General features: G+C 42.3%; 1 protein-coding gene across 2 annotated transcripts in view; it reads left to right on the top strand.

Annotated features, from left to right (window-relative positions):
* RPL7 (ribosomal protein L7) overlaps positions 1 to 12,824 on the top strand; it is a 55,470-nt gene that overhangs the window by 13,727 nt on the left and 28,919 nt on the right. The window contains exons 2-6 of one of the 2 annotated variants that reach the window (XM_069220355.1): positions 808 to 910; positions 2,412 to 2,578; positions 4,489 to 4,626; positions 5,591 to 5,700; positions 11,755 to 11,965. In XM_069220355.1, coding sequence (XP_069076456.1) covers positions 808 to 910; positions 2,412 to 2,578; positions 4,489 to 4,626; positions 5,591 to 5,700; positions 11,755 to 11,963 — 727 coding nt within the window. In that variant the 3' untranslated portion in view covers positions 11,964 to 11,965. The remainder of the gene's footprint in view (positions 1 to 807; positions 911 to 2,411; positions 2,579 to 4,488; positions 4,627 to 5,590; positions 5,701 to 11,754; positions 11,966 to 12,824) is intronic. The other variant, XM_069220357.1, reaches the window with a different exon arrangement.

The raw sequence follows: 12,824 nt of genomic DNA, 5'->3' as shown, positions 1-12,824 counted from the left end.
GGACTTGTGTCCCCCCCGGTGCCCTACAAAACCCCCCTGGTCTGCCCTCCGAAGACGCGGGTACTTACCTGCAAGCAGACCGGAACCGGGGCACCCCCTTCTCTCCATTCTAGCCTATGTGTTTTGGGCACCACTTTGAACTCTGCACCTGACCGGCCCTGAGCTGCTGGTGTGGTGACTTTGGGGTTGCTCTGAACCCCCAACGGTGGGCTACCTTGGACCAAGAACTAAGCCCTGTAAGTGTCTTACTTACCTGGTTAACCTAACAAATACTTACCTCCCCTAGGAACTGTGAAAATTGCACTAAGTGTCTACTTTTAAAACAGCTATTTGTGAATAACTTGAAAAGTATACATGCAATTTTGATGATTTGAAGTTCCTAAAGTACTTACCTGCAATACCTTTCGAATGAGATATTACATGTAGAATTTGAACCTGTGGTTCTTAAAATAAACTAAGAAAAGATATTTTTCTATAACAAAACCTATTGGCTGGATTTGTCTCTGAGTGTGTGTACCTCATTTATTGTCTATGTGTATGTACAACAAATGCTTAACACTACTCCTTGGATAAGCCTACTGCTCGACCACACTACCACAAAATAGAGCATTAGTATTATCTATTTTTACCACTATTTTACCTCTAAGGGGAACCCTTGGACTCTGTGCATGCTATTCCTTACTTTGAAATAGCACATACAGAGCCAACTTCCTACAATAATGCACCTTACTGTATTGTTTCTCGAAGACATTGCACCAACACGCGTCCGAAGAAAATGACATTTCATAATTTATCCTTGCGTTTTAGAGAGAAGAAGTTGCCGTCCGTTCCTGAAAGCCTTTTAAAAAAGCGAAAGGCTTATGCAGCCATGAAGGCCAGACAAATTAAGAAGACGGTGGCACTAAAGAAGGTGGCTATGCTTTTAGTGCTCGGACTGATTTTTATAACAAACCATTTGACAAGACCAGTCTTGCTTTAGACTTGTGTAATTGCAACAGATGATGCGTCTTGTCGAACTGACGTTATTCATCTATTTTTGATGTTGGCATACAGAATTTGGAATTGATTAAAACAGAAGTAAAATGTAAACCCATTTGAGTGATCTAATTTCGGTGACATGTTACTGCTGGACTTCTTGGAGCTCACAATAGCAGGAGGACTGAGTGTCTTCTTGGCAACTTTAAATTGCAGCAGTGGTTTGATAAAAGTAACCTACATTAAATAGAGCAATTCATACAATGAGTGAAGTGTTGGTGATGCTGATGAATTTTCAATAGAAGTAAGCCCTTTTGCAGTTGAGAACAGCAAGGTCCTTGCTGCTTAGTAATAATTCTTGTAAAAATACATTGTAAGCTTAGGCTCCGCCCACAGGAGTATTTTTCTAATCTTATTGGCTTCTGGGATATCATTTCACCCTTTCCGTTTGAATGCACAATGGTGTATTTCCCCTCTGAAAATGGCACCTGTGGCGTTGTTTGAAATTCTGTTTATCTCGTGCAGCCTGTACAAATAGCAATATATTTGTTGCTAATATTTCTCTGGTATTGGCAAAGCCAAATGATCTGGCTTTGATGTGTTAAACATCATTCATGCATTCACACATGCAAACAGCGTTTGTGCATGTCTGCATTTCCATGAGGTAATTGCATTAAGCCAGTCCCATTGGGTTTGCTAGTGCTTGTTTGTTAGTTGTTGTGCCTTGCTACATTGCTGCTTTTATTTAATGATAAAACAGTGGGCGTGCTACGTAGCTATAAGATAAACAGTAACTGCAGATCACGTGACACTAGTCGGAGCCATGGCCTAATCATTGGCAAAGCCAATAGATGTAGGTTTAATGTGCCACAACATTAGCATGTTGAAACTGGATACACGTTACGGACAGATAGAAATGACTGTAGCTTGTAATGTATTGTAGTCCCACATGTAGTTATAAACAATCAATTAGGGGCGAAAGGATACACTCAAACAGCCAATATTTGGGTAGAGGGAAATAGACCACTGGGTTGAGCCAAGATGTGATTGACCGTCTTACGCTAGTGGCTAAAGAAGATTGAAGAAATCCAATGGTTGAGACGGGCAGACCCATCATACAATATATTTTGTTAGGATAGGTCTGTTTGAATTCTGCACTTTCAAAACCTAGACCTCAAAATGACGCCCAGATTTTGGAAGTGTTACTGTGACTTGAATGGTAGAAGTACATTGTACTGATACTGTAACGTAACTCGCACGAGCGAAGGACAAACACAGTTGCACCAAATGTTAACACTCCTAAGTTACAAGACCAGCTTTTATGGGTCTGTGAAGTATTTGTTCTTCAGCCCTGAACTGGCAAACCAGGAAAAATAAATAAGTGACCAATCTAGGCTTGTTTTTTAAACTGTTGCTTCATATTTATCTAATTTCAGCTTCGGAAATCGCAAAGGAAGCTCATCTACAAGAGAGCAGAGGTCTATCACAAGGAGTACAGACAGATGTACAGGCGCGAAATTCGAATGAACAGAATGGCTCGCAAGGCCGGCAATTACTATGTTCCTGCCCAACCAAAACTGGCATTTGTGATCAGGATCAGAGGGTAAGATAGCATATGAAGTGACCAACACTTTTGTGCAAAATATACTTAGTATTTGTACTGATGAAGTAAGCACCTACAAGCCACTATTCACTGCTAAGCATATTGTTATAATGCTTCATATCTAGCTCTATGTTGTGAAATGTAAGACCTGAGTAAGAACCATGATGTAACTACATGCTTATGCCATTGTGTCACTCAAACGTGAAGCTTACTCTACTGAATTGTTATAAAGAATGTCCTTTAAAAAGTTTTCCATACTATAGTGCATGTAGGACTGTGGCACACTACACTGGCTGTGATGACGTTGCAATATATTGTTTTTGTCTCCCATAGTGCTAGTGTCTTTGCACAGCGGCTTAAACGGTCAACAATACAAAACGCTGAGTTTTTAGTATGAATTACTGCACTCAAATGCTTTTATTTGTTTAGGAATTGGTGTCCATAAAAGATGGCAGCTCGAGGCTGCTGAAGATAGTGCAAAATAATCCGTCCTGTCCTTTTGACTTAACTCCAGTGTCTCTTTTGTAAACAATACAAAAGCAGTTGCGGCATCCTAGAAGCTTTAATTACTTATAAGATGGATCTAGTATCTAGTGTGTGTGGTTTTTTTTTTTTGGGGGGGGGGTAGTAACGGTGCCTGTGAATGCTTAATTACTCAAAACCATCTCAGCCTAGATACACCGGACTCCATTTAGGTCCCACCTTCCAGATAGAGCAAGTAGTCTGATAACAAAAAAATCCATTGTGAACTTGCAGTGGGCTAACCAACCACCCACCCACTGCTTACCATTGGATGGCTTTATAATCATTCTCAGCAAGGCAACATGGAGGGGGAAGTACATCGGAGAGGAAGTTGAAAAACGTGATCTCTCAATGACTGCTTCAAACACAAATAAAGGTAGCTGGTGGGGGAAACCAACCACACGGACAGCAGGAGGTGAAAAGAGGCAAGCAACAACATGGGTGATAGGAGAAAGAAGTGCGAGTGAGCAGACTTCCAAACACATGCACTCTTGTAGGGTACTTAAATAAAATGAAAAATTAGCTCCTAAAAGGTGAGCAGTGGAAAGGCACAAGTACTTGGGCCATGCACCTGGGACAGTCGAACACAAGACGACATTAAGCCCCCACACATTAATAACTGACAAAGAACCAAACTTCAGCCAGGCAATGGTAAGCAATAAGCTGTCTCTAAGCTAACAATTTTTTGCGTGCTCTGTTGGGTGACAACTAAAAAGGACTCCGTGGGCATACCTATAAAATTACGTCACTTGTTGTATGAATACCATCAGCAATGCTGTGCAGCATGGAAAGACCATTAGCAAAGCCACTAGGTCACAAAAGCAAGATTTATTGACTTTACTAGTGCTTGATACCCAACCTTGCGTAATAAGCTGCTTGCACCTGTACAGCTTAGATGGCAAAGTGTGCACACAGCACAGGAAAAGGTAGGTGCTAATATTGGGTGCCCTCACACAACTAATACAGAGTAGGCTACACAGTGTGGTAACTGGCAATGTTAAGTTACCTAGTGCCAAGCAGGTGAAAGAGCTTCCAAGCATGGGTCAGGCGTTAGTAACAAACCCGATTGCTCTATCTTTTCCTCGTGAACCCCCAGCACTCGTTTGCCTAACTGAAAAAAAGCACAGGGTATTTATTGTACAAGCTTCTTGCTAACTTTGTTTATAGCTGAAGTGCTCTTTCCGTGGTCCAGCATGTGAAAGCTTTTCACACACCTTAATTTTATCTATATTTCTTGAGACGTTGCGTCTTGAAATTGCTAAAAACAGCTTCCTTGATCTAGTCTGTGCGTCAAATGATAATGAAACTGATCAGAAAATAATGTTATTGCCTGCTGAATTGTCTGTTACATACAGTTAGCATGACTTACGTATGTTTTCTCTCAACAGTATTAATGGTGTCAGTCCCAAAGTGCGTAAAGTTTTGCAGCTTCTTCGTCTGAGGCAGATTTTCAACGGGAGTTTTGTAAAGCTGAATAAGGCTTCAATTAACATGCTGAAGATTGTGGAACCATACGTTGCCTGGGGGTAAGTACTTCTTATAATTCCCCAATCCTTCTTCAAACACTATCACACATCAATATGTACTGTACAAACATTTGTGACAATCCTTGCAATTGCCGCAAAACTTTAACTTATTACCCCAAGCGATTAGCCGTGGCAAATGGACAGCCTGGAAGGCTTGTTAATCTATTTCAGTACTAAGGCCTTTCAACTACGCCTTTGCTAAAAGTTATTTCTGTTTCCCTGTGGCACTTGAAACTGAAAGCAAAATTACTCAGTTGTCCTGGTCTGTTAAATACATTAATTTAATTGGTATTCTCTGTCCTTGAATTCTGTCTGTATAATCACTTGGTCTTTCCTATTTTAGGGTGTAAAGGGCGTTGTTCCACCTTCCTGACTCTTCTCTCCAATCCCCTCCCCCTCTTCTTTGCCTTTTCTCGATCGCATCCTTTCAAGATGTTTGAGAACAACATTTAGGATATTAAAGCGGAAAAGCAAAATTAAGATCTACCTGGGATTGATATACTTCGCCTTCCTATTCCAATACATCGACCCTAGCAGAGATAATGATTGTACTCTCAAGTCTTGGCTGAATACCAAAATGCAGAGGGTTGATGGCACAAAAACCTAGGCTAGTATAACAAGACACCTAGCACTATCTCTGGCTTAGATGGTGATAGCTGTACCCCCAAAAGGTGATACTTGACGACAACCATGCCACAAGCCTTCAACACTTATTGTATGATGCTTTGTGACTTGGTTCTTAGAGGAAATAAGCATTTTGGTAATTGCTACTGGATAGACTTAAAAAAAAAAACGGTAACAAGCCTCGTCATTCCTAGCGCACAGTGATCAGAATTTAGCAGCCAGGTCCCTTTGTACCTTAATAAAAGCCGATGTTGCGTCCTTTATTTAGGCTGGACGTTGAAGTTCTAGCTGAGCTTTACAACAGTCTTCTTGGATTTACATAGGCTTGTGTTTGTTTCAGGTATCCCAACCTCAAGTCTGTACGTGAGCTGATCTACAAGCGCGGTTACCTCAAGATTAAAAAGCAGCGTATTCCCTTGACTGATAACTCTCTTATTGAGAACCAACTTGGTAAGCATACACCTGGATTGGGAGGGGTGTGATGTAATCTGAATGCTAGATGAGCTATCACGGTAACTTTTTTTTTTTCTGACTATGTATATATATATGTATATGTGTATATATATATTTATATATATGTATGTATGTGTGTTCAATGGCATGTGTAGCTGCAGATACACATGCTGTGCACATCCCGCCATCTGGTGTTGGGCTTGGAGTGTTACAAGTTGTTTTTCTTCGAAGAAGTCTTTTCGAGTCACGAGACCAAGGGACTCCTCCCATTTCGACTCCCATTGTGCATGGGCGTCGACTCCATCTTAGATTGTTTTTTTTCCGCCATCGGGTTCGGACGTGTTCCTTTTCGCTCCGTGTTTCGGGTTGGAAAGTTAGTTAGAATCTCGGAAAAATCGTCGGTATTGTTTGCGTTCGGTATCGGGTTAGTTACAACAGGTCGACACCGAATTAAAAAGAGCTCCGGTGGCCCTCTGGGGTTTTTTCGATCCCCGTCGGGGCCTGGTCGGCCCGGCCATGTGTCTCTTCAAGGCTGATGGAACGGACCCCATCCCGCTTCTGTCCAAAATGCCATAACAAGTATCCATATACAGATCAACATCTGGTCTGTAACTTGTGTTTGTCACCAGAACACAAGGAGGATACTTGTGAGGCCTGTCGAGCGTTTCGGTCCAGGAAGACACTCCGGGACCGAAGAGCAAGAAGACTGCAAATGGTGTTGGCGCCGACAGGACAAGGGCGTTTCGAGGAGGAGGAAGAAACATTCTCCACCCAAGATTCGGACTCTGAGGAGATCGATCCCGAGGAAACGCCGAAAACCGTGAGTAAGACGTCGAAACAAAGAACTCACGAGAAAACCGCTAAAGCCCAGGGGACGCCACCGCCAACAGGCCATGGCTTAACCCGAAAAATAGGTGACCGTTCATCGGCACCGAAAAAGGGCGAGATGGTGTCGAAGTCATCCGACTCCGGTCGAGATACCGGCACACAGCAATCTCGGGCCCGAGATAGTGGCTCAGAAAAAATTCGGCACTGAGACAACGGCACCGAAACGGGTCGGCACCGAGAGAGCACGGCGTCGAAAGTAAAGAAGGTTTCGTCAGAGCCGAAAAAAGCATCCGAAAAGATTTCAGTACCGAAACATCCGGCCTCTGAACCGAAAACAAGTTCCTACACTGAGGAACAAGGACTGTCCACACAAATGAAGACACATAGATTTGGACAGGAATTAGAGACAATAGAGCCAGATCACACACAAAGACGGCTCTTTATTCAAAAAGATACAGGGAGGATCAGCACTCTTCCTCCAGTCAAAATGAAACGCAAACTTGCCTTCCAAGACAAGGACAAGCAGCCACACGCAAAGGTGGCTAAACAGGTGACACCGACACCATCCCCACATCACTCTCCGCAACCATCACCGGTAGCCACTCCACCAATGATGCAATCCCCAACTCATACAGGAATGAGTCAAGATGACCCTGACGCATGGGACCTTTATTACGCACCAGTGTCAGATAATAGTCCTGAATGCTATCCAGCTAGACCATCGCCACCAGAGGATAGTACAGGCTACGCACAGGTGGTGTCAAGAGCAGCGGCATTTCATAATGTCAGCCTTCATTCAGAGCCCATTGAAGACTACTTTCTTTTTAATACACTGTCGTCCACACACAGCCAATATCAGAGTCTTCCTATGCTACCCGGAATGCTAAAACACTCCAAACAAGTGTTTGAGGAGCCTGTTAAAGGGAGAGCCATTACTCCAAGAGTAGATAAATATAAACCTCCACCAACAGACCCAGTGTACATTACACAACAGCTAACACCAGACTCTGTTGTAGTGGGAGCAGCACGCAAAAGGCCAACTCTCATACTTCAGGAGATGCACCACCTCCAGATAAAGAAAGTCGAAAATTCGATGCTGCAGGCAAAAGGGTGGCGGCACAGGCAGCAAATCAGTGGCGTATTGCAAATTCGCAAGCTTTGTTAGCCAGATATGATAGGGCCCATTGGGATGAAATGCAACACTTTATTGAACATTTACCCAAGGAGTTCCAAAAAAGAGCGCAGCAAGTAGTAGAAGAAGGACAGAGTATCTCCAATAATCAGATACGGTCAGCAATGGATGCTGCAGACACAGCTGTTAGAACTGTCAACACAGCAGTAACAATAAGGAGACATGCATGGCTGCGTACATCAGGATTTAAACCAGAGATACAGCAAGCTGTGCTGAATATGCCATTCAACGGACAGCAGTTGTTTGGGCCGGAGGTGGACACTGCGATCGAAAAATTTAAGAAAGACACTGACACGGCCAAAGCCATGGGCGCGCACTACTCCCCACAGAGCAGAGGCACATTTCGAAAGACACAATTCCAAGGGGGGTTTCGAGGGCAAACCACAGAAGCCACAACCTCACAAACAAAGCCCACTTACCAAAGCCAGTATCAGCGGGGAGGTTTTCGGGGACAATATAGAGGGGGACAATTTCAAAGGAATAGAGGAAAGTTCCAAAGTCCCAAAACTCCTCCAAGCAAGCAGTGACTTCAAGGTCACAAATCCCCAACACAACACCCGTGGGGGAGAGACTAACCAAGTTTTACAAACATTGGGAGGAAATAACAACAGACACTTGGGTCTTAGCAATTATCCAGCATGGTTATTGCATAGAATTTCTCAAATTCCCTCCAAACGTCCCACCGAAAACACACAATGTCAAAAAAACATATAGATCTTCTATGACTAGAAGTTCAGGCGTTGCTACACAAAGAAGCAATAGAATTAGTACCAAAACAACAAATAAACACAGGAGTTTACTCTCTGTACTTTCTCATACCCAAAAAAGACAAGACTCTGAGACCTATACTAGATCTCAGAACATTAAATACCTACATCAAATCAGATCACTTTCAAATGGTTACATTACAAGACGTAATCCCACTGCTCAAACAACAAGACTACATGACAACACTAGACCTAAAGGATGCATATTTCCATACACCAATACATCCTTCACACAGAAAGTACCTAAGGTTTGTATTCCAAGGGATACATTACCAATTCAAAGTGTTGCCATTCGGAATAACAACTGCACCAAGAGTTTCTACAAAATGACTGGCAGTAGTAGCTGCACATATAAGAAGGCAGACAATACATGTGTTCCCGTACCTAGACGTTGGTTAATCAAAACCAACACGCTACAACGGTGTTCACAACACACAAGATAGGTCATACAAATCCTCCACAAACTAGGTTTCTCAATCAACTACACAAAGCCCCACCTTCTGCCGTGTCAAACACAGCAATACTTAGGCGCAACAATCAACACAGCAAAAGGGATTGCCACTCCAAGTCCACAAAGAGTTCACACATTTCACAATGTGATACAGACATGTATCTAAAACAAGATACAAGTCAAACTAGTGATGAAACTACTAGGCATGATGTCTTCATGCATAGCCATTGTCCCAAACGCAAGGTTGCACATGCGGCCCTTACAACAGTGCCTAGCATCACAATGGTCACAAGCACAGGGTCAGCTTCTAGATCTGGTGTTGATAGACCGCCAAACATACATCTCGCTTCAATGGTGGAACAGTATAAATTTAAACCAAGGGCGGCCTTTCCAAGACCCAGTGCCGCAATACGTAATAACAGATGCTTCCATGATAGGGTGGGGAGCACACCTCAATCAACACAGCATCCAAGGACAATGGGACAAACAGCAAAGACAGTTTCACATAAATCACTTAGAACCGTTAGCGGTATTTCTAGCGCTCAAAGCATTTCAACCTATAATAAGCCACAAACACATTCTTGTCAAAATAGACAACATGACAAGAATGTATTACCTAAACAAACAAGGAGGGACACACTCGACACAGTTGTCTCCTAACACAGAAAATATGGCATTGGGCGATTCACAACCACATTCGCCTAATAGCACAATTTATTCCAGGAATTCAGAACCAGTTAGCAGACAATCTCTCTCGGGATCACCAACAGATCCACGAATGGGAGATTCACCCCCAAATACTAAACACTTACTTCCAAATTTATGGATGAGCTGGTCATTGACTTATGCTTTTCCCCCTGTCCCACTCCTTCCACATCTAGTAAACAAATTGAGTCAAAACACACTCAAACTCATACTAATAGCACCAACATGGGCAAGACAACCTTGGTACACAACACTACTAGACCTCTCAGTAGTACCTCATGTCAAACTACCAAACGGACCAGATCTGTTAACACAACACAAACAACAGATCAGACATCCAAATCCAGCATCGCTAAATCTAGCAATTTGGCTCCTGAAATCCTAGAATTCGGACACTTAGACCTCACACAAGAATGTATGGAGGTCATAAGACAAGCTAGGAAACCTACCACTAGACACTGCTATGCAAATAAGTGGAAAAGATTTGTTTATTACTGCCATAATAATCAAATTCAACCCTTACACACATCTGCCAAAGATATAGTAGGATACTCACTACAATTGCAAAAGTCAAAGCTAGCTTTCTCTTCAATAAAGATACATCTTACAGCAATTTCAGCTTATCTGCAAATTACAAACTCAACTTCATTATTTAGGATACCAGTCATAAAAGCATTTATGGAAGGCCTAAAGAGAATTATTCCACCAAGAACACCACCAGTTCCTTCATGGAACCTCAACATTGTCTTAACACGACTCATGGGTCCACCTTTTGAGCCCATGCACTCTTGTGAAATGCAATACTACATGGAAAGTTGCATTTTTGATTGCCATCACATCTCTAAGAAGAGTGAGTGAAATTCAAGCATTTACCATACAAGAACCATTTATTCAAATACACAGGCATAAAGTAGTTCTACGGACAAATCCAAATTTTTTACCAAAAGTGATCTCACCGTTCCACTTGAATCAAACGGTAGAATTACCAGTGTTCTTCCCACAGCCAGATTCTGTAGCTGAAAGAGCACTGCATACATTAGACATCAAAAGAGCGCTAATGTACTACATTGACAGAACAAAACTAATTCGAAAAACAAAACAACTATTTATTGCATTCCAAAAACCTCATGCAGGGAATCCAATTTCTAAACAAGGCATTGCTAGATGGATAGTTAAGTGTATTCAAACCTGCTATCTTAAAGCAAAGAGAGAGCTGCCTATTACACCAAAGGCACACTCAACCAGAAAGAAAGGTGCTACCATGGCCTTTCTAGGAAATATTCCAATGAACGAAATATGTAAGGCAGCAACATGGTCTACGCCTCATACATTTACCAAACACTACTGTGTAGATGTGTTAACTGCACAACAGGCCACAGTAGGTCAAGCTGTACTACGAACATTATTTCAAACAACTTCAACTCCTACAGGCTGAACCACCGCTTTTGGGGAGATAACTGCTTACTAGTCTATGCACAGCATGTGTATCTGCAGCTACACATGCCATCGAACGGAAAATGTCACTTACCCAGTGTACATCTGTTCGTGGCATTAGTCGCTGCAGATTCACATGCGCCTCCCCGGGAGCCTGTAGCCGTTTAGAAGTTGATCTTGAACATTTGTAAATTTGTAAATATATTACTTTAAACTTCATTATGTACATACGTATTCACTCCATTGCATGGGCACTATTACTAGCATACACAACTCCTACCTCACCCTCTGTGGGGAAAACAATCTAAGATGGAGTCGACGCCCATGCGCAATGGAGTCGAAATGGGAGGAGTCCCTCGGTCTCGTGACTCAAAGACTTCTTCGAAGAAAAACAACTTGTAACACTCCGAGCCCAACACCAGATGGCGGGATGTGCACAGCATGTGAATCTGCAGCGACTAATGCCACGAACAGATGTACACTGGGTAAGTGACATTTTCCATATGTTCGATGGCATGTGTATATATCGTTATAATTTTTTTAACTAAGCTTTCTGGTGCCCAAGTTAAGAATCCATCTAATTGTGTCTTCCCTAGTGCCTTTTCGTCTTCTGTATTCACGTTGGTGGTAATTTATCTGTCAGTTTTTGATGTGAAGCTTCCTTCCACTTTCAGGGAAATGTGGCATCATCTGCGTTGAAGATCTTATTCATGAGATTTACACCGTTGGCAAGAACTTCAAGGTAGCCAACAACTTCCTGTGGCCCTTCAAGTTGTCCTCCCCAAGAGGTGGGATGAAAAAGAAGACTACTCACTTTGTGGAAGGTGGAGATGCTGGTAACAGGGAAGACCAGATTAACCGGCTCGTAAGAAGGATGAACTAATGGTGAGTCCTGGTGTGTTTTTTTTTTTTTTTTTTTTTTTTTTCAGTTTTTGTTTTATTGAGTACATGTATCGTTTTTGATTAAATGTAATTAACATGGCATTTCGTACACATAGCTTTTAATAAAACATCACGGGTGTGGAGCACATCATTCGATTTAGCGTTTAACTGTACATTTGTAAAGGACTGTAAACTGTACCTGGTTAGTTTGTTTCGTCAAACAGTACAAGTAAGCAACAATGGCGGCATCGGGCAACACCTACTCATTTGCATTGCTCCATGTAGTGTATATATATTATTTTTAATATGTTTGTAGCTGTATGTAGAAAACTACACTTCAGATCACTTAGTTTTGTGTTAGCAATATACTGGTGTATTGCTTTTGTTAGAATGAGACAAAGTACCATAAATGTCAGTTTGTGTCCTATGTGCTATTAACAGTGGTTCATGGACTAAAAGGAAGGCAACGTGCGAGGGTGGCTACTTTTTTTTATTTTTTATTGAGAAATATTTGTGTTCCCTTACTCATAAGTTCTGGGTATGAAGACTTGTAATCTGCCAAACCGCTACTGGTGGGAAACAGTATGTTCGATGGCATCTGTCGCTGTAGATACGCATGTTTTGCAATAGCTCGCCATCTGGTGTTGGGCCGGAGTGTTACAAGTTGTTTTTCTTCGAAGAAGTCTTTCGAGTCACGGGACCGAGTGACTCCTCCTTTTGTGTCCATTGCGCATGGGCGTCGACTCTATCCTCGATTGGTTTTTTTCCGCCATCGGGTTCGGACGTGTTCCTGTCGCTCCGAGTTTCGGAACGGAAAGATAGCTAAATTCGGAAGATTTTCGTCTGTATTGTTGCGTTCGGG

Source organism: Pleurodeles waltl, chromosome 2_2, assembly GCF_031143425.1.
Source record: "Pleurodeles waltl isolate 20211129_DDA chromosome 2_2, aPleWal1.hap1.20221129, whole genome shotgun sequence".
Lineage (NCBI taxonomy): Eukaryota > Metazoa > Chordata > Amphibia > Caudata > Salamandridae > Pleurodeles > Pleurodeles waltl.
The sequence above is the reverse complement of the archived record's forward strand: the minus strand, read 5'-3'. Positions and strand labels throughout refer to the sequence as shown.